This window comes from Podarcis cretensis, assembly GCF_951804945.1.
Source record: "Podarcis cretensis genome assembly, chromosome: 7".
Classification (NCBI taxonomy): Eukaryota; Metazoa; Chordata; class Lepidosauria; order Squamata; family Lacertidae; genus Podarcis; species Podarcis cretensis.
In genome coordinates this window covers 35,064,435-35,086,994 of record NC_137176.1, presented here as the reverse complement: position 1 = coordinate 35,086,994, position 22,560 = coordinate 35,064,435, and the positions used below count along the sequence as shown (strand labels likewise).

General features: G+C 42.4%; 1 protein-coding gene across 2 annotated transcripts; it reads left to right on the top strand.

Annotated features, from left to right (window-relative positions):
- Positions 1 to 5,389: 5,389 nt before the first annotated feature.
- Positions 5,390 to 19,885, top strand: ADNP2 (ADNP homeobox 2). 2 transcript variants are annotated; one of them, XM_079983737.1, is made up of 5 exons: positions 6,131 to 8,649; positions 9,022 to 9,699; positions 12,891 to 13,010; positions 16,073 to 16,162; positions 16,884 to 19,885. In XM_079983737.1, the coding sequence occupies exons 3-5, from the start codon at positions 12,903 to 12,905 to the stop codon at positions 19,875 to 19,877; spliced, it is 3,192 nt and encodes a 1,063-aa protein (XP_079839863.1). In that variant the 5' UTR covers positions 6,131 to 8,649; positions 9,022 to 9,699; positions 12,891 to 12,902; the 3' UTR covers positions 19,878 to 19,885. The 2 variants fall into 2 exon arrangements, with proteins under 2 accessions (XP_079839862.1, XP_079839863.1); XM_079983736.1 differs by lacking the exons at positions 6,131 to 8,649; positions 9,022 to 9,699 and adding an exon at positions 5,390 to 5,770.
- Positions 19,886 to 22,560: the final 2,675 nt, after the last annotated feature.

Genomic DNA, 22,560 nt, shown 5'->3' with positions numbered 1-22,560 from the left:
CCACATGGGGCAGGGGAGCTAAGGAGCAACTGGCCCCACCAGCCAGATCAGGTTCCCGATCCCTGCCTTGGCTAATGGAGGAGGCCAGAGGATGTTTCCCTTCAGCTCTGAAGCCCCAGGATAACTGGCAGTGGAAAAGATTCTTTCTGGCAGGGACTGGAGATGCAAACTCCCTGCAACTGCTGCATCCCTGGCTAACCGATAAAGCCAGGCTGGTCTTGCTGCAACATTTCCTGGGAGACACAGAGTGCAGTTAAAGGAGCAGCAGCCCATACTTTTTTTTTCCCCATAAAGGTAATTCCTAATCTAGCCGCCGCTCTGAGATGGGAGCTTTATCAGTGATGGATATTTTGGTGTTGAATTTTTATGCTGGCTGTCGCTTGTTTGATGTGGTGAAAGTCTGTGTGATGTGCTTCTACCAAGGGGGGGGGGGGCGGGGGAGGAGGATCCTTCTGTCAAGGGCTGCCTGACCCAGGGAATGGGGATCACACTGTCGCTGACTGTGTGCTGGCAGCAGACAGACCCAAATGCCAAAGTCGGCTGTCTCCCATTTTTTCCTTCCTTCCATCCACACAACATTGGGCCAAGGCCAGCAGGTTGCCTATAACGTTTTACAATATCGAGTTTAGATAGTGAACTCTTCATTTACTAAAGAGTCATAAAGCTATCAAGGGCTGCTAGCTATGATGTTTATGCCCTGTCTTTGTTGTCAGGATGCAGTAGGTCTCTGAATACCAGCTGTTGAGAATCGCAGGAGAGCTCTGCTGTGCCCAGGTTCTGCTTGCAAGCTTCCCTTGAGCACCTGGCTAACAGAGGGCTGGACTATATGGGTCTTTGTCCTGGCCCAGTAGTTTCTTTTTATGTTCTTTCAAGCTTAATGGTAGAGCAACTGCTTTGCACACCAAAGGTCCAGTCCTGACATCTCCATGAAGGGATGGACAGACTCCTGTCTGAAACCCTGAAGAGGTATTTCGAGTCAACAGAAGGGAGACTATTAAGTGCCACCTTTTGAAAGTATAGGCATACCTCGGGTTACGAGGACGCTTCAGGTTGCACGTTTTCGGGATATGGACCTGCCGAAACCCGGAAGTACTGGAACGAGTTACTTCTGGGTTTTGGTGTTTGCGCATGCGCAGAAGTGCCGAATCGCAACCCGTGCGTGCGCAGACGCGGCGCTGCGGGTTGCGGTCGCTGCAGGTTGTGAACGTGCCTCCCGCACGGATCACGTTCGCAACCCGAGCGTCCACTATATGTGAAAAGGATTGATTGAGAGGTCTTAGTAGACCACAAGCTTAGCGTGCATCTACAGTATGATGCAGGAGCAAAAAAAACTGAATGCTATTCTAGGCAGCATCAACATAAGTCTAGACTCCTACCTCACCTGGAGTACTGTGTCCAGTTCTGGGTGCCACAATTTAAGGATATTGACAAGCTGGAATGTGTGCAGGGGAGGGTAACCAAGATCAAGGGTCTGGAAACCAAGCCATATGAGGAACAGTTGAGGGAACTGGGTACGTTTTGCCTGGTAAAGAGGAGATTGAGAGGAGAGATTATAGCCATCGTCAAATATCCAAAGGGCTACCATGTAAGATAAAGCAAGCTTGTTTTCTTCTGCTCTGGAGGGTAGGACCTGAACCGATGGATTCAAGTTGCAAGAAAGGAGATTCCGACTAAACATCAAGAACTTTCTGAGAGTAAGAGCTGTTTGACAGTGGAACAGACTCCCATGAGAGGTGGCAGACTCCTTCCTTGGAGGTTTTTAAGCAGAGGTTAGATGGCTATCTGTCTTGTATGATCTAGTTGAGATTACTGCATTGCAGGGAATTGGACTAGATGACCCCTGGGGTCTCCTCCAACTCTACAATACTATGATACTATGATTTATGTTAAGTATTTAAAATGCACTTTTCGCGCGGATGAATTCTCAAAGCAAAAAAAACATTAACAACAGCAAAAACAAAATATAGTGCAACATCCAAAGAAAAATACAAAAATAAATCAGCATTATTATGTTACCAGCAAGGAGACTAATACAATGAACTACAGCTCAATTATACTTAATTGTCCATATGAATGTGCTAAGTTCTCATATCTGATGAATCTTCAGTCGTAACAAATTCCATAAACATGGGGCAGCAAGAGAGAACATTCTTTTAGTTGTCAAGGACAACCTAGTTTCTCAAAGCAGCACCACCTTCAGCAGAGATTAATTACTGGACCTTGATGATCGGGGAGATACATATGGAAGTAGGCATGCCATCAAGCAAAGAGAAATTACACTTTATAGGGCTTCAAATGTAAGAACTGCTGGTGCTGTGAAAGTAGCCCCAAACAGATTGGAAACCAGTGGAACACGTGTAGTATTAATGCTCCTGGTGGCTACCACTCTTCACCAGACTTGTTGACACATTTTTGCCGAACTGAACTTTTAGAAATGCTTTCATGGGGTGTCCTCCGTGGAGCACAGTAGCATAGTCCAATCAAGAGGTCACCAGGGCATGCAGTTGCAAGGTCTCTCTTTTCCAGAAAAGCATAGAACTGATAGATCCAAGCTTAGCCACAGCCTTCACCTGAGAAAGCAGGAACCCTGTATTCAAGGCTTCCTTCCAACCTGTGAACTTGTTCTTTCAGTGGGAGTGTGATTCCATACAGGACAGACCATTCTACCACTTCTTTGACTTTAGAACCATCCATTGTTAGTATCTGCAACTTCTCTGGAGTACATTTCACTGTGTTTACTTTGGTCTAGTCTGCTTCTGACACCAACCAGATGTTCAAGGAAGACATCTGGTTCAGATGGAAAGGAGAAAGAGAGCTTGGTGTTGTTAGCATTACAAGGACAACCCACTCTAGATTGCCTCTGCTAGTAGTTTCATGAACATATAAGCATGGGAGGCAGAGTAGATCCCTGTAGGACACCGTGAACAAGGTTCATTGGGAAAGAATGTCTTCCCATCATCGTTTTCTGGAATCTTCTGATCAGGTAGGAGCTGCATGACTGCAAAATAGTGCCCTCCAATGACCAGTACATGTCAGACAGAAGAATACCATCATCAGTGGTATCAAAACCGTCTAAGAGGTCCAGGAGAATTAGTAGGGTCATACTCCTGTTCTTCTGCTTACAAAGGTCATCAATCCAGACAAGCAAGGCAATCTCAGTCTGAAATACAACCCTTTCCTACTGTCGTCATGTTTTGTTTTCAAGTGTTTGAAAAGGTTCTTTCTACTCTCTGAATCAAGCTCAGGTGTTTAGTCCTTATTTAAAGCTGTCCAGTTCTCATCCCCAACTACAGTCTATATTATTATATTTTAGTGTTTTGTTGGAAGCCGCCCAGAGTGGCTGGGGAAACCCAGCCAGATGGGCGGGGTATAAATAATAAAATTGTTGTTGTTGTTGTTGTTGTTGTTGTAGTAGTAGTAGTACTAGTAGTAATACCCTGCCCATCTGACTGGGTTGCCCCAGCCACTCTGTGTGGCTTCCAACAAATATAAAAGCATAATAAAACATCAAACTTTAAAAGCATCCCTATACAGGACTGCCTTCATATGTCTCCTAAAAGTTGTATACTGTAGTTATTTATCTCTTTGACATCTGATGGGAGGGCATTCCACAGGGTAGACACCACTACTCAGAAGGCCTTCTGCCTTGGTTCCCCGTAACTTCACTTCTCGCAGTGAAGAAACTGTCAAAAAGCCCTTGGAGCTGGACCTCAGTGTCTAGGCTGTATGATGTGGGTGGAGACGCTCCTTCAGGTATACTGGGTCGAGGCTTTTTAGGGCTTTAAATGTCAGCACCAACACTTTAAATTGTGTTTGGAAATGTACTGGGAGTCAGTGTAGATCCTTTAGGACCTGTGCTATATGGTCTTGGTGGCCGCTCCCAGTCACCAGTCTAGCAGCCACATTCTGGATAAGTTGCAGTTTCCAAGTCACTTTCAAAGGTAGTCCCACGTTGAGTGCATTGCAGAAGTCAAGTGGGAGATAACCAGAGCATGTACCACCCTGGCGAGACACTGCACAGGCAGGTAGGGTCTCAGTCTGTTCCAAATGATCTCTTTGAAGCATGGAAGCTGTTTCTGCATGGTCTGATCCTGCATCTCTTTAACAACGTGTGTAAACAATAGCACATGAATGGGAAATAACAGGAGTTTCATGGGAAGTAACTTATATAGGTAGTTCAGTGTTCCATGTTCCAAACAGCACCAAGTGTACTATTGCCAAGGTATAGTCAAAGTGATATTGTTGACCATCATCCATGACCATCCTTGGCTGAGATTGATGGGAGCCCAACACCACATGGAGAGCCCCATGTTGGCTACCTCTTCTGTTGCCTATAATATGTTTAATTACAATGGAACTTGCTTACCTCTTGCCATTGTATTATCACAATACTGACACCATATTTCAAATATATATTATATAGTCACCCCCCAATTTTTTTTCCTGCACATTGTTTTGTTGCTGTCACTTAGATTAGCAATTCTTCAACAGATCAGCACATTAGGCTAAGAAGGAAAGTTGGAGCTCTACATTGGGAAAACCCAAGACCTTAAAAGACCCAATACCAAGAAAGATATAAAATATTAAATTGCCTAGTAAGAACTAGGCTGAGATGCTCCACAAGGATTGGTCTGTGTTCTGCTCTAGTTGCATTTATTGGTTGGTGGTTCCATCTATCATATAGTGGTCCTCATTAACATTTCATAATGGTTCCTAAGGCTCATGAACAATCTTATTATGAAGTTATAATAGACAATCTAGTTTATCCTTCTTCCTGCTCTTTGAGGAATACTCCTTGAGGAAAGAGTATTCCTCATTTTTTTGCATGTCAAGGTGTATATGCTGTTGAAAAGTGTGAACCTTGTGAAACACTTTCCCTCAGAGGCTTCAGTGGTTCCCTCATGCAATGAGATGCAAAGCTTTTTGACATGTCAGCATTTCATTGGCTGCTGGCTTTAAGGTGGGATTTCACCAACATACTGATTGCAAACAAGGCTTCCACAACATTCTGTGCAACTATGCAAGGGAAATACTGCATGGCCACGTGGTGGCATCACATGATATGACGTCACAGCGTCACGCCCCCTTGAAAATGACGTCATAGCACGAAATCACGCGGGAGTTTCCACTTCGGAGTTGTTCCAGGAGTTGTGCCAGAGCAAGGGAAGGGAAGTGGAGGGCACAGGTGAGTAGTTTAAGGGTGGGGGACACCTCTACAGCACTCCCAGAGCGCTCCCAAGAAGCCACACCATCCTTCCTGGAGAGTTGGTGCTGATGGAGGGAACCAATGGGAGCCCTGGACCACGCGCCTCCCTATTGGTCCACCGACTGGCATGCAAATGAGGGCCGACGTCACTTCCTTGGACAAATCGAGCGCCATTTTCTCTTTCTGGCTTGGGAAGGAAGGAGGGGTAGCAGCCGGAGGTGGGTGGATGGGAGCGCGGGCTCAGTGGGGCTGAGCGGGGCACCCGGTCCGGCGCTGCACGGCTGCAGGGCGAGCGGTCGGGGCGAGGATGCTGCGGCTGGTCCTCCTGTTGCCGCCCCCGTCGCCCGTCCTGCTGGGCCACTGAGCGCGGGCTGCAGGTCGAGACCGGGAGGCGGGGCAGGGCGGGGCGGCCGCGGAAGGAGTGACCGAGCAGCCGGCCGACCAAGCAAGCGGCCGCGGAAGGAGGAGGCGGCGCCGGAGGCTGCAGCGCGTCCAAGCGCCTCGGGGAGGCACGAGCGCAAGAACCGGCGGGCAGGCAGCGGGCTCCCCCTGCCGCCCGGGCAGGTAGGTGTAACACTGCGGCGCTTCGCTGAGCCCGGGCTCCCTCAGGCCGCCTTGGCAGGAGCCGCCTCGGTGCGCTGCCAGCCAAGCCACAGCCAGAGGGCAACCCCAGCCTCGTGGGGAAGCCCGCCTTCCCTCCCGCGGGCGCGGAGGGGGGAAAAGCCGCGAATAAAAGAAAAGGAGGCTTCTCCCCGGCGCTGCCACCAGCTCTAATAGCTGAGGGGCTTAAATAAGGTCCGGGGGCTCCTCGGAGGCTAGGGGGGATGGAATGTCGTGAGGCATTCGGGTTTGCAGCAGTATTATTATTATTATTATTATTATTATTATTATTGCGTTTAACACCACCAGGTCTGAACATCAGTGATTTCAGGAAGCCTGTAAACTCTCGACTGCTTCGTTGGGGGGTGGCTAAAGCTAGACCCATTTTTTTAAATTAAAAAAAAAACCATTTTGGAATACTAAACCAGTTGCTTAAGGCTAAATAGAACTGTGAATTTTTTTAAGGAAGTGCATTAACGGGGTTTGAGTTACAGAGATGGACTGGAGCAAGCTGTGGAGGCTGTTTATAGAGTGGTGGCTGGCTAGTGTGATACTTTTCTGGTCCCAAGACTTGAGGGTCGGTTGATAGCGTTGCATATTTTAGGATCTTGCATTTAATTGTCACTGTGGTACTGTATGTGTGATTGGTCTGTTTCCAGCAAGTGATCTGTATTTCCATGGAAGATTCTGTGAGAGAACTCATATTCCACTGAGACCTGGAATCCAGAACATTTTTCACAAAGTCATGTGTCTGTATGGCCTTAGAGGTGCATGCCTCTCTTTGGTCATAGTGGCTAAACCACATGGCAGCTGGAGAGATCATGACATTTTAGGCTTGTAAAGGCTTGAACTTGACTCCCTTGCAAATGTGTTCCTGGTCCACAGTTAGATTAAGAAAGGGAGATCATCAGGAAAGGCAGGATAACCAAAGATGAAGAGGGTACAAGAGAAGAGGGAAGAAGTCCTGTGCTCACATACAAGTGAGAAGGAAAATGAGAGAGGTAACACTTTGCAGCTCAGACACATTTTGTTTCTGTGATTTTGCTCTCTTTATCTTCTTACTAAAGCACTATTTTTTTCTTTACTCCATTTATATGCAGCTTATATATTAAAAAAATCTCTCAAATGAAGTACTGTAAACTGAAACAGCAACGAACAATAAATAATACAGAAATACATTTAACAAATAATTGCATTAATGCAATTAACAGTTTACAGAAATACAGTTAACAAATAATTGCTGATACAAATAAGTCACCCCTCCATTCACAGTTCCTTCTCCAGCCTCTGCCCTTTCTCCTGCAGCTTCTTTATTGTCTCTTGGGCAGGGCTTGCATTTATAGGCAGGTATCAAGGTGGGCTCCTGCCAACCTAGCAGTTTGAAAGCACGTCAAAGTGCAAGTAGATAAATAGGTACCGCTCCGGCGGGAAGGTAAATGGCGTTTCCTTGCACTGCTCTGTTTCGCCAGAAGCGGCTTAGTCATGCTGGCCACATGACCCGGAAGCTGTACGCCGGCTCCCTTGGTCAGTAAAGCGAGATGAGCGCCGCAACCCCAGAGTCTGCCACGACTGGACCTAATGGTCATGGGTCCTTTTACCTTTACCTATTACCACACCTGGCTCCAGGTGCAGTAGGTTTGGTGAATTTCCCAGGGGGGTGCTGAGGATGGGAAAAGGACACCCATCCACTCAAAAGTTATTTCTCCAGCCTCTGCCCTTCTCTTCAGCTGATGTAGTAAACGCTTCAGGAGCTCATAAATTCTATGTGGAAACTTGGTATTTCTGCAGGCAGCTGTATCAATGTAGTCTTTTAAAGAAAACTGTGTGTTTGTTGCCTCTCCTAGTCAGCAGTGTTGTCATGGCTGTCTTGGCCAGAGTGTTTAGTCCAGAGTAGACATGCTGAATGATGGCAGGTTAATGATAGAATTGTAGAGTTGGAAAGACTGTGGGTCATATGGTCCAAACTCCCTGCAATGCAGGAATCTTAGCTAAAGCATCCATGACAGATGGCTTGAATATGCAATCTTGATTGCCTTATATTAGTTTTTAAAAAATTGTTTAATGCATCTTCACATTTTAAGATCAAACTGGAGAGGCTTTCAAATGTAGTTGTGCACAGAATTGTTCTTCGGATCATGATCTTGAAACGAGGAAGAGCAGGAGAGATCTGTCATGGCTGGAATTTTGCTGCTTAAGAGTCAAAACACCATTCATGTTCTATGACAGATTATCGTTTCAGCAATTGGAATTGTAGCCAAGGGAAGGCTTTGAGTGAAGTGAAGTTCTCTCCTGTGCACTGATGTAAATGTAAAATTTCCTTATGGTTCTTTTGGTTTTGGTCTTGTAACTCCACTGCTGCTCTAACTTGTGTCATTTATCTCTGTCAGCTCTTTGGCCCTTAATATTCAGTGATGTAAATTTTCTGGAAAGTTTTGGAATGGAATTTCTTCCAATGCAAATTAGGCTAATTAACATAGTGGAATTTGTATTGGAATATTTTCAGTTTCCATGAAATTTCTTTTCTGATTTCCTAGAGAGTTCTAATTTAGTATGCTTATTTATTTTATATATGTATAGTAAACAATGGTTAAAAACTTTGCTTGCTTAACATATTTTAAGGGGTAACTGTTACCATTGAGCCTATGAAGCAGAACATTTTTTCATGGAAAAATAAAGCACTGGAATATTTTCTGTCTCATGTTGACTATGTTGTTATGCAAAACACTATTCTCACATGAGAAAGTGGTGAGCAAACCAAATTATGTATCATGTATAAAGTGGAGCAGTCCAGTCCAGGAATTACGTTTTCCAGTTCACTAGGGTCAGGAACAGCTCCAGTCCAGGTCTTGCATAAAGGTAAAGGTACCCTTGCCCGTACGGGCCAGTCTTGACAGACTCTGGGGTTGTGCGCCCATCTCACTTAAGAGGCCAGGGGCCAGCGCTGTCCGAAGACACTTCCGGGTCACGTGGCCAGCGTGACATCGCTGCTCTGGCGAGCCAGAGCCGCACACAGAAACGCCGTTTACCTTCCCGCTGGTAAGCGGTCCCTATTTATCTACTTGCACCTGGAGGTGCTTTCGAACTGCTAGGTTGGCAGGCGCTGGGACCGAGCAGCGGGAGCGCACCCCGCCGCAGGGATTCGAACTGCCGACCTTTCGATCGGCAAGTCCTAGGCGCTGAGGCTTTAACCCACAGCGCCACCTGCGTCCCTTAAGGTCTTGCATACAAGTTCTATAGAGATCTGATCCTGAAGCAGCTGAAGATGTAGATTTATGGTGGGCTTTCCCCTCTACGTGCTCAGGGGTCCACAGTTTTAGAGGCTACATCAGAGGCAAGACCCTGAGTCAGAAGAAGGTGAGATCTTTGTCTCATGACTTTGTCTCACACGCTTTCCAAATAAATGCAGACAAGAGAAACAAAGGAAGAGAAAGATCTTTGTTCCAGTAGGCACAGCTTACCTTCCATCTCAGTGCTCCCAGGCCAAACATAGACACTTTTGTCTCCTTACCTATGAAAGCTCAGGCAGCAAGTGTGTATCCCAGGAACAGAGTTCAAGAGGAGCCTGGCACATGGTTCAAGATGGAGAGCAGGCATGTATGTGGTGGGCTGCACTGTGGGAAGGTTCCTTGCTTTGACTTTTGTCAGCTCCAGTCTGATACTGCTAAGAAGAGTTTGGATTCGATATCCTGCTTTATCACTACCCAAAGGAATATCGAAGTGGCTAACATTCTCCTTTCCCTTCCTCCCCCACAACAAACACTCTGTGAGGTGAGTGGGGCTGAGAGACTTAGGAGAAGTGTGACTAGCCCAAGGTCACCCAGCAGCTGCATGTGGAGGAGCGGTTCACCAGATTACGAGTCTACCACTCTTAACCACTACACCACACTGGCTAAGTAAGCAGCTGTGCATAGCACAGTTAACAAGCTTATGCATGGCAGTTACTTACGTACCAGTGCAATGTGTTGTTCTCTTAGACAACAGTTCTAAGTAGCCACAGCATGCTCAGGGGATGGAAAGGGAAGAAGTACATGCATGGTGCTGGATATGTTTTGAAAGCTTTGGTTGCATCCAGTTGCACTGGAAACTTTGCCTGCTTCTTCCACCTGCTGGAATCCTACCACACTGGCTATTTAGCATTGCAGTCTTCTGTTTGTATGTGCATTTCATCCTCTGGTTATGCCGCAATATGGCTTTTGCAAAAAATGTGTTAGCTGAATAATGAATAACTTGTGGCTAGCACTGAACAAAAATATGAAAAACCTGAACATTGATAGCTTATAAAATTAGAAATGGTGGGGAAAATTGAACTTGGAGTCACCTGATGAAATTGATTGGTACTAGGCTGAGGGTAGAACAGTAAATAATTAAGGCAACATCTTACATCTTACAGAATTCACTGCCACACTGTTGTGACTGCGATGGAAGCATAGGATGTAAGTTTTTAAAATTAAGATGTGGCAATGGCTTTTTAAAAAGGATTGGAGCAATTCATGGGTTCCTCATTGGACTGTGGATATTTTAGCTTCATTGCTGTACTGGTCAGGAATAATAATAATAATAATAATAATAATAATAATAATAATAATTTATTATTGTACCCCGCCCATCTGGCTGGGTTTCCCCAGCCACTCTGGGCGGCTTCCAACAAAGATGAAAAATACACTAAAATGTCACATATTAAAAACTTCCCTGAACAGGGCTGCCTTCAGATGTCTTCTGAATGTCAGGTAGTTGTTTATCGCTTTGACATCTGATGGGAGGGCGCCACTACCAAGAAGGCCCTCTGCCTGGTTCCCTGTAACTTGGCCTCTCACAGTGAGGGAACCGCCAGAAGGCCCTCGGAGCTGGACCTCAGTGTCCGGGCAGAACGATGGGGGAGGAAACGCTCCTTCAGATATACTGGACCGAGGCCGTTTAGGGCTTTAAAGGTCAGCACCAACACTTTGAATTGTGCTCGGAAACGTACTGGGAGCCAATGTAGGTCTTTCAAGAAGGAAGGGACTTTGTTTCCTTCACACCACAGATGTTGTGGAAGCTGAGTGTGCTGATGGAGCATGGACAGAGCAATTTCTCTGATCCTCTTGCATTTCCATGCTAGCCTAGGAGGAAGGTACTTTGTTTCCTAGCATAGAAGACGTATGAGCTGACAGAAGAGGCACACAGTGATTTGTACCTCTCTACCAGCCTGTTCCCTCACCTGGATGAAGTTCCATGAATGTGCCTGCATGGAATTCCTGGTCACCCATGATTCAATACAAGGTGGTTATATCTTATTTGTGTACAATAAATTGGAAGTTACAAGGTTAAAGGCAAGCAGTTATGGGAGAAGAATCATAGGCTGGCTTTATTATACAGGAAGTGAGTTACCATGCACATCACATTGAGTTAGAGAAGATGGTTAGACACTAGATGTCATTCTGGTTGGAATATTTAATGCAGCTACTACAAATGCATCCTTGAACAATCTCTGTTCTTTGGAAAAAGAAGTGCTTGAAACATCCATATAAAAAAACCTCTTAATACCTAGCTTTCAAATGACACCTTTATCGGTTTTTAGAAGTCACCACATACAAAAGAACATTCTTGGGTTCATGGAATATTTTATTGTAGTCAATTGATGGTATTATTTTTTACTTGCCAACTGAAAAGTGTCTCAGCCGGTGCTTACAGTCTCGGAGGTATAGCAGTTTCTGTTGCTTTCAGTTTTGCATCAGGTATTTACATTCTGGTACACAGTCGTACCTTGGTTCTCGAACACCTTGGTACTCGTTCAATTTGGCTCCCGAACGCTGAAAACCCGGAAATAAGTGTTCCGGTTTTTGAACGTTTTTCGTAAGTCCTATGGATTGTTTGGTGGTGGTGTCGCATAGCATGCACATCATATGTCTTGAAAGATGTAGCTATTTTTGTCAGCTAGTATTGTGACATATCACTTGGCAGTGTATAGCAATCCAATTAAAGAGGTGTATCTGAAATTCACACCTTGAGTTTGGCTTCTAAACTCGTAATACAAATTACTACTTACGTTTCAGTAACTCAGTACTTTGAGCACCTTTTTCAGACAAATAGATGCTGGAAGGAAAATACTGAAGTTTTCTGGTGGTCTGCACTTGGAATTTTATATTTGGGTTCTCTTGCTAGTATTTGAACAGCAGAATTGCACCTCTTCAGTAATAAAGAACTTGAGCAGTAGCATGTACAGGCAGGGTAGATAAAAATAAATGATTTTTTTAAAAACAACAACATTGATTTTTTATTATTTAAATTGGGCTTTTTTTATTTAAATCAGATTTCTTTGATTTAAATCAGATTTTAAAAATAAAATGCTTTTGGAGGAAAAAGCTTTCTAAAGATAGTTTGCTATTTAAGTTACATTACAGTCCAAAGGCTACGCATCAGGAAATAAGGATTTGTTTTAAGTTTTTCATGTGTGCTAAAACTCAGTCTGGTTTTCTTTTTAAATGGTCTTTTAACCACATCAGTTAACAAACATGGATACATATACTATAATGTTATTGTTTTAGTTAAATAAATTGTTTAAATTGTTATTAAGGAAATAATCCTTCCAATAAAGTACAGCAAAAATCCTTCCAATAAAGTGCAGCAGAAAAGCTGTCCAAGTATAAACAATAATTTCATAATTACCTGTCTTTGTATTTCTGTTAGTATAACCAAAAAAGGAATTTTTGATATAACTGAAAAAACTACTCTGAAAATTTATTATTCCAAAAATGAAACTTCATCTGGTTGTAAATATTAAGATTATACCAGTGATTTAATTTGATTTGATTTAAATCAAATCCAACCTGTGTACAGGTAGTGCTACTGTATTTTTATTGTGTTCAGTGGCACTTACTCCCAGGGAAGTCTGTTCAGGAATTGCAACCTTCCTGTGATAAATATAGCTGCATATGTATTATTTGTTGTTTGCCACAGAAAGTGTAAAATCTACAAATATACTCATTTGTTGAAATACTCAGTAATGAAAGTCAGATTAATCTGAATTTTCTAAATGCATAAGCATAATTTGAAATATTACATTTAACGAAATGATGTATATATGTTGTGTCACCTTGTTTTCTAGGCAAAATTCAACATGCTTCAAATTCCTGTGCAAAATCTTGATAATATAAGGAAGGCTCGGAAGAAAGTAAAGGGTATTCTAAAGGATATTGGGCTTGACAGCTGCCAGGAGTTACTTCAGGTAAGACCCTTATAGTTCTCTATTGTCATTCTATTTAAGTGAGCTCATGAGTCTTATAAGTGTGGAAATATTGGTTGAAAAAGAGGAGTGGAAAACCAATTCCAGTACAATTGTCCATGAGTAAAACATCATGAGATCCTCTGTAAGTCACTGTGTGCGTGATCATAGGTCTTCAACTGTCTTTTTATAGGATTCAATTTGGGGATTTAATTGTAGCATGCATATTGACTCTTTTTTAAGAGAGAGGTTTGCAGATTGGAACTCTTCAGTTATTTATTTATTTAATACATTTTTCTCGTATTTCATTTAGGATGACTCTTAGATTACATCCTATGAAACATGACTTGATATATTTCATGTGTCTATTTTTCTTAAAATAAACATAGAAGTAAGTGAAAGCTTTGGTTTGCACAGAAGTAGTACGGTTTGCACAGAAGTACTAATATACTAGTTTGGCTTGTCAAGAAACAGTATTTACAGAATACACAACTCCTTCAACACCTGTAAAGCTAGAAAAAAGACCAACTATGATAGGTCACATGAAAATATGAATGGAATGAGAGATCTTTGTTTAGCTTACAGATTCAAGCAAATGGGTATTGGGTACATTAATCTGAGGCTGTGAAGCTCAAAACATAAGATTTTAAAAACATGATTACTTCAAATACAGTCACCCTACTCTCACTTGGAGTGGGAATGCACATCAGTTAAAAAGACTGGGCATTCCTGCTTCCTCCTTTATTGTGAGAAAAGAATGGGAAAGAGGAAGTGTGTCTTTATGGCACTGGTAGCAGAGATTTGACTAGGCTTCCTTCTGGATAAAGGGCTAGTAGGACTTTGCTCAGATAATTTTGTCTTTGTAGCTGCTGGGGAGCTGTTGGAGTGTGTGTTTATCTTCAGCACCTATATATTTTGCTATCGGTGTGCATGCTATGGAAGCTTCAGTAAATCTGTTAAGTTCACCAACATGAACCAGTTATTTTACTTGGCACACACAAAACACACACTACATATTTACACACTATATACAGGTTACATGTAGGCGTCTCTCCTTTTGGTACCAGAGGGGTTTCTGTACTTTAAAGTCTTTGCTGAATAAAGTCCACACACAAGCCAATTTGCAGTTACAGTGGTACCTCAGGTTACATACGCTTCAGGTTACAGACTCCGCTAATCCAGAAATAGTGCTTCAGGTTAAGAACTTTGCTTCAGGATGAGAACAGAAATCGTGCTCCGGCAGCGCAGCAGCAGCAGGAGGCCCCCTTAGCTAAAGTGGTGCTTCAGGTTAAGAACAGTTTCAGGTTAAGAACGGACCTCCAGAACGAATTAAGTACTTAACCCGAGGTACCACTGTATTCCTGCAACAACTTAAAATCTTCCGGTCCCGAAGTCTGGCAATTCTCCAAATCTTCTCAGACAAGCTCTTCTCAAAGTGTTCAGGTAACTCCACAGTTACACAAGGATCCACTCCTTCCTGATAATGACCACAACCAATGACCCATGACCAGTGCTGTAATCTGAGCTCTTTCATACACAGAGTTCAATCTACCTAGTAACACTAATAGGGAAGTCACCAGATTTAGCCAGGTGCATCTCAGCAATGAGAAAGCTCTTTCCTCACTAATAAAATTAACCCCTTAACAGGAGGTTGGCATGAGTTCCTGGTGAATTTGTGCAGGAGTAATAGTCATTGTTTTGCTTTGACTATTTGTTGTGCATGATAAATAATATTTTAATGGTTTTCTGAATTTTGGAAAGACTGAGAGAAAAGTAAAACAAGAATAGAATAGTATTTTTTGCTGTGTAAAAGCAGCAGAAGCTGGTGGTGATGTTGTAGAGCCTGGAAACAACATACACACAGTGTGAATACAGATGACTAAGTTAACATGTAGCTAACGGGGCCACATTGTAAATGTGTATAGCAATTCAGATAGCTGTGCCTGGCTTTGTTGTGGTATCATGCACATATTGCTGTTGCTCCACCCCTAGTTACTGGCTAGTTCATTGCTATGAAGTGAAAACCTACCCTTCCATGCATTGTTGCCATGATTTGTCACTATTTCCTGTTTTTTTTTTTTTTTTTGTTTACAGAAGTTGATAGTCTTAAAAGTTTGCGCCAAGCAGATGAGCAAAATATTGTTTGCTCTTTTAGGAAAAACTGAAGTTCCCCCAAGTTGTTTTTCATTTTCATATTACTATTATTTATACCCCATCCATCTGGCTAGGTTGCCTTTGAAGCCCTCTGGTTTATTAAAGATTATACATAGGGGTTTTTTTAGTTTGTTTTTTAAAACACACACACCATGAAATCAAGGTCAGTCACAAACACACATTCCATCAGGGCACTTCATTACATCAAACAGAACTTTAACTTCAGAGATATGACTATAGTTTCTTGACAAGCAAAGCTTGTTCAGATACACCAGAAATTGTGCATTTTAAAAGTCTAGCTCAATTAATTGCAAATATTTAAAACTTTCAAATTGCATAAACTACACTTGAAATAGATTAAACTTGAAATCTGAACAAAGTTAGAAAGGCAGGGGAGACAAGCTGTAAAGAAAACTCTGGCTATGAGACTCTATAGCTTGGGTTAATACCTTCCACACTTAGTGTCACCTGTAGATTACCCACACAGAAGCAAGTAGTGTGGGGAAGCCTTAAGATCTGATAAGCTCACCAAATTTACCACACTTTGAAATCCATTATTGAAAAAAGGCAACATAGCATATATATTTTTCAAATTACAATTTTAATTTTGAGGTTGTATCCAGTATTGTGTGAGTAGAGCTGTGCTTGTGCCGCCTCTACTCACTAGCTCCTAAAATCTGCTTCAGAGGGTCCCCCAACTCTCTGGAGCAGTTTTTGCTTGTGTTTTGGGACTGCAGGGCAGGGGGGAGTCCTGTTGTGCAAGGGAGGTGTTGTGAGTGAATGGAGCAGAGGCATTGGATACAGCCTGCAGTTTATATCCAACATAATGAACTTATTGACTTAGAATTGTATAAAATAGGGTTTTCTTTTAGTTGCATGCTGTTTTAGAAATCTTTGGGGTTTTTTTGTAGACTCTGAAAAGTTTTGACCCAGGAGAAAAATATTTCTGCAACACTTCATGGAGTGATGTGTCTCTTTGGGAGTCTGTGACCAGAAGAAGGGTATGTTTATTCATTACAGTTTTCAGAATGCTGTTTGAGCCCACTGGTTTGTAAATACCTAGTGGATTTTTTTTAGCCTTTGTGATGCAGCATGGGATCAACTGTGCAATGCAAACTGTTTCTTAGATGGCTATCAGTCTTAGAAGCTGATTGCAATATAGCAAGAGGTGTGCATGCTTTTCTTAAGTTCACATGGAACTTGGTGTATTATTATTTTTTTTGGATGCCATTATAATGACTGATTAGAAGATGAAGAGAAAATGATGGTCTTGAAAATGATGATCTCAAAGAGTAAAGAAACTGTATTATTGTTTCCTGGTGACTAACTGATAACCAAGCAGTAGCTTTCCCTCATTGTTTTCTGTGTTGGCTAGAATCCAAATTTTCACCCAGTTTTTGAATGGGGCTATGGGGTGGGGTTATGTTGCCAGCACAGCAACATAAAACATCTACATCATTTTGCTTGTTCTGCATACAGTTTGTGTTGTTATGCAAGCATATTAGTGATGAGAAAGTTGTGTTCATATAAATGCATAAGATGTTGGCTTTTTGTTAATACTCTCTTGGATGTGGAAAGTTCTGATCGCCTGAAGAAACTTTTATGTTGACTGAAATTAGTATAGTGGCTTTCAGAACTTCGGTATTTTTATTGGACAATCAGCATAAATATGCCTTTTGTAGGTGGCAGTTGAAGTAACTGCCCCTTTTTCTTGTTTTTCAGAGATACAGAACAAATCCGTACTGCTGTAGCCTCTGCAAGTTTTCATCAAAATTTCTTTCTTCTTTCAAAAACCACTTGAACCGTTACCATGAAGATGAAGTTGACCAAGAATTAGTTGTTCCTTGCCCAGAATGTGCATTTGCTTCTCATTCCAAAGTAGTGGGAAAACACCTTCGTATATTTCACTCTAAGAAAAAAATTCAAAACTATAATGTGAGTGGTGGCATGAGACAATTCCGGAGTGATGCAGTAAACTTCATATGCCAGAAATGTCAGTTTACAGACACATTATACTATAATACGAAGAAACATGTATTGGTAACCCACTTCCAAAGCCTAATAAGCACATACTTTGAGGAGAGGCCTGATGAAAGTGAAGAGAATTTTACTGATCACTACTGTAAAAAGTGCAATGCTTTTGCAAACAGTCGGGATTCTTTAATATACCATGTCCTGACATCTGAAGTACACAAAGACTTGGAGAATATATTGAGACCTATAATTTCAGTGCAGCCTAAAAAATCAGGGCAAGCAAAGTCACAGCATATCGTCAGTATTGCACCCAAGCCTTCCACAGTTGGAGCCACACCATCGCTGATACCTACCACGGCTTCAGTGGGTTCACCTTCTCCTACGTGTATCCAACTTTCACTTCCATCAGTGAATCAGAATCAGAATGTGGTGCCAACAAAAGCAGTCCCAAACACAGTTGGACCAAGTGCCTCCAGTAGCCTGACACATCCATCATCGTCAGCTTCAGTTGCCCAGACATGTCATACACTACTGCCTAGCCAAGCAGGTCCGAACAATGTGACTCTTAGGTCTGCAGTTCCTCATTCAGTCTTTGTTTCTCATCGACTTCCTGTGAAGCAGCCAGTGAGACCTGACATTCTCTGCCTAAACCAGCCTCCTGGGAGCATAAGTCGAACTGTTCCTCCAGGAGTCCTTTCATTCACTCGGCCTGTCCGGCCTACCCTGCTTCCTGTTAATCAATCTGTTAGGGCCGTTGGCAGTCCAGTTTTGCCGGGGTCTCTCCCTGTAACTCAGCCTGCTGGTTCTCTGAACAGACCCATTGCGGCTAGCTCTGTTCCTGTAAACAGGCCTTCTTCACCTGGCGTCCTTGCTGTAAACCGACCTGTTGGTAGCTTGAACCAGCCCAGTGGTCCTGGGGTCCTTCCAGTCACCCAGGCGATCCCACCAGGGGTTCTTCAGTTTAATCATCCTGTTGCACCTGGAGTTCTTCCTGTAAACCAGTCAGTTGGACCTGGGATTCTCCAGTTCAATCAGCCTGTTGCACCAGGAGTACTTCCTGTAAACCCGTCTGTCAGACCTGGAGTTTCTCAGAATGCTGCTTTACTGACTGCGGGACCTATCCTTCGACAGTTAATTCCAACTGGCAGACAAGTTAATGGGATACCTACGTATACTCTTGCCCCAGTTTCAGTAGCTTTGCCTGTACCAGCGGGTGGAGGGGTGACAACGGCTCCACCTCCTCAGATGCCTGTTCAGCTGATGCAATCTAGTACAGTTACTCAGCAGTCTCAGGCTCCAGCTACTGTGCCTTCCTCTGTAGTAGTAACTTCTTCCACGAATACCCTCGCCAAGACTTCTGCCTCTGCCTCTGCCTCTGCCTCTGCAATGAGCCTAGCCCTTAAACAGGCCAAGCAGTGGAAGACTTGCCCTGTTTGCAGTGAGCTTTTCCCATCAAACGTCTATCAGGTGCACATGCAAGTGGCTCACAAATGCAGTTCAGGGAAGACGGGCAAGCTTGATACAGACAAAGTTGCAGCCTGTGCACCTTTTCTGAGATGGCTAAAAGATAAGACGGTCAGGTGTTTTTCTTGTAAATGTTTTCTCTCTCAGGCAGAGCTTATAAAACATATTTTCATACATGGATTAGCTTGCCTGTTTTGCACCAGTACTTTTCACGACCTAAAATGCCTTGTGGATCATACTAAAACTGTACATAAGGGGAAGAAGAAACTACATGCAGATTATGATGACAAAGGTTTTCAACTTGAGAGTGATTCGGAAGGTGACCTGGTGTTTCCTCACTTTGACTTCAACATAACTGTAAAAGAAGAACTTTGTGAAAAAGAAGTACACCTAGCATTACTTGCTGGGGTAAATTCAAGGACACTTATTCCTCTGTACATGAAGCTGCAACATGAGACTGCTGATATGAATAATGGCAATAAGAAAGTATCAACTTGCCCTTTTTGTTACGGTGTTTTCACTAGCCTAGAAGCCTATGAGTTCCATTTGAAGGACAGGCACCATATCATGCCAACTGTGCACACCATTTTAAAGACCCCAGCTTTCAAATGTATCCACTGCTGTGGTGTATATACTGGCAACATGACTCTGACTGCTATTGCTGTGCATCTGCTTCGCTGCCGGAGCGCTCCCAAAGACAGCACCCCAGCTGTGAAGATGGAGCTTGAACTCGACGAGAAGAAAGATCTGGCACTTGTGAATGGTGAAAATCATGATGATCCTTCTCTCTCAACAAAGAGGAAACTATCTGATCACCTTTATTCGGTTGCAGAGGACCAAATGAATGATGACCAGCCATTCCTGATTATAGACAGTGGCACAGCCCAAGTTCCAGCTAAGGAAATGACTTTTGTGCCTTCCAAGAGACAAAAGACTGATCATAAGTCTGAAACTAAGGGCCAGCCCTCTGTTGAGAATCTTCACATTTTAGCATTAAATCCAAAGCCATTCCAACAGTGCTCAAATGAAGTTCAGAAACTGTTTCTTATAGATTATTTTCACAAGAAGCCGTATCCCTCTAAAAAGGAGTTAGAGTTACTGTCGTCCAGTCTGTGTGCTTGGAAAGTTGACATTGCATCATTCTTTGGGAGAAAGAGACACACCTGCCTAAGGGCAATAAAAAAACTTAAGCCTTCTGTGCTTTTGGGATTCAATATGTCTGAACTTAAAAATGTGAAGCACAGTTTGAATTTAAAATGTGAATCAGAAGATGTGTAATTTTTTTTTTTTAAAAAAACTCTCATAAGGCAATCAAGATTGCATATTCAGGCATCTGATACGGATGCTTTAGTTCAGATTCCTGCATTGCAGGGGGTTGCACTCGACCCTCGGCGTCCTTCCAACTTGATGATTCTTTGAATTGTCTCACTGATTTAGTTTCTTGTGATTATTAAAAGATTAGTACGCAGTGCCTCTTTCATTTGGGCTGTGTGTTCTTTGTGGCAGTAGGGTACAGTATAGTATACCTGAGGCTCTGGGTTTTTGTTTTGTTCTTTTTTGCTGTTCATGGGGTAGTTTTCTCTGCCTATGGTTTTTATACAATTGTGTAACAATTTTCCTGGCTTTTTTTTTAAAGTACAAATTGTTTCTAAAAGTGTATATGTTTGATAAAATAATAAAACTATTAGGAGGGCCATAATTTAAAAAAACCACCTCCCCTGTCTTTAAAATGAATATGGTTAACTTGTAACCTAATCTTCAGATTGCTCTCCAAATTAACAACAGATTTACCAGTGACAGCTATAACAAATGCAGAAACTTGGATTAATTGAAAAGTAGCAGTTGCTGCCTTTAGTTATGAAACATGTAAGCCAAGGATTTGCAAGCACTGTTTTCTAAACTGTTTGTTTTACAATAAGAAACTATGAAGGCTTACATAAAAAATGGCAACTTTTCTCCCCTGAAGTTAAAACTTTGGTTTAATAATCCTTGATTTGCATTTTGGAATAAATAAGAGAGAGGAGCTGCCCATTTGATATTGAGCTATAATGACAACCTAGGGATCTTTTCATATGGCGCTATTGCTTACTGGGAGCTCTGATGACATAGTATACTGTTCCAGGCAGCACTTGGCTATGTACACTTTATGAAGGCTTTTCACTGGCTGCTCTGCTCTATGTTAGCAAATAATCCCAAGCCACTTTTGTTTGGGGCAAGGGATCAAAGACTTCAGCAACACTAGCCTAGTGCAGGCCCTGAGTTTATTCAAGTTTCTCACTGTATTTGAATCAATGTTTATTGAAAGCTCTTGCTATCATTACAGTAGCTGAATTATTTCCTGTGTCACCCAGATGACAACCTTGTCTAAAGTTAGGCAAGAGATTGCACATGCAGAGTACTCTTTAAAAACAAATAGGCCTGCGAACAAGGGGCAGGTTTTATTGCTTCTCTTGTCTCTTACTTTTCAGCAATGTATGTTCTGACATCTCTACAGAATACTGTTGTTTTAACCACTAACATTTAACATTCTGTTCAACTTGACTAGGACACCTTATTACTTTAGCATCAAGAAAAGAAAATGATATATTTGGTGTGCTGACTTGACATTGTTTTCTAGTTACTAATGTGTCTTTTATGGCAAGAGAATTTTTGTTAAGGTGAAACTGCATGTAAATAACTGTGCAATTTAAGCAGTTGCATTATAGGCTGTTAAGTTTCTATAAATGTCAGAAAATTGTTCAGAGGGCTTTTTGGTTTGGTTCTATTCTTTAATACAATCTCATCTGACAGTGAATAATGCCAGTGCAAAAAATAAATTCTGCAATGGGGGTCCTGTAGGCACAGGTAGATTATTTACTTTTTTTTCAGCATTGATCCTTATGTATATGCCAGAACTTGGTGAAAGAAATGGATTCAGGGGTGAGCTGAAGTAGTGGTGATTACTACTACTTCTACTGTTTTAACTTTGACCTTCATCCATTCATGTGAGAATGCCCAGAGAATGTGGAATAGTGCCTCCCTCCGCCATTTTGTGGAAAAAAACTAGGAGGTAGAAGTAGTGGCAAAAGCAAACTGCTTTTACCTGAAACCCAGATGCTGGCAGTAAGTACAAAACAAAAATCACTGCAGACGTTAAGGAAAGATCAATTTGGCTTTGGGAAATGACGACCTATAAATCAAAACTGACTGAAGTGCAAATATCTGTGTTCAGTGCCGACGAACTAGGCTGAATTTCAACTTGGCCAAAGTTAATATGTGAGCTTATTTTAAGTTGCAGGATAAATTATATGACAGTGCTAATTATTATGCTTGGCTCTCACTACAGCACATGCCTGAATACTGCATGTATGATCTGCCAAGAATGGAAGTGAATAGAGGTGCATTAGTGGTGCTTTTGTGAACAGCTCCTCTTTATTTTTCTAGACGCCAAGGATTATGAAGGAGTGAGAAGAGCACATAAAGCTTGAGCTGCTCCTTACAGTGGGAGAGAGCCTGGTCTGTTACATGTTAGAGCAATTGATCTGTTGACTTCAAATAAACCCAAGTTTTCAACTTTAGATGTGTATAGAAGTTTTTAAAGTGACGTAATGAAGCAGCATTCAAGCAAGCAGCTCTTTGAAAACTCTTTGTTTCCTGTATACTGTGTCTTAGACCCTGTAGGCAGGCTTGAGCTGTAAAACTCCCTGGCAGCACTACTTCAGGCCACAGGTGTGTTGGGTGTTTGGATATGCACTGGTGAGGGGCATTGCCTATGCAGGCTGTGTATATTAGTGAGACACTTAGGTTGGATCCTCTTTCCTGACAGGTAGTCTTTTACATGAAACATGGTTCCATTTAATCGTGTAGCAGCCCACTCAGACTGAGAGAATTAAGAAAAAGCTTTGTTTGCCACTGCATTCTGCTGAATACATTCTGTGCACCCTTTGATTCTGTAGAGTTATGTTAGTCATCTCATGTTTGG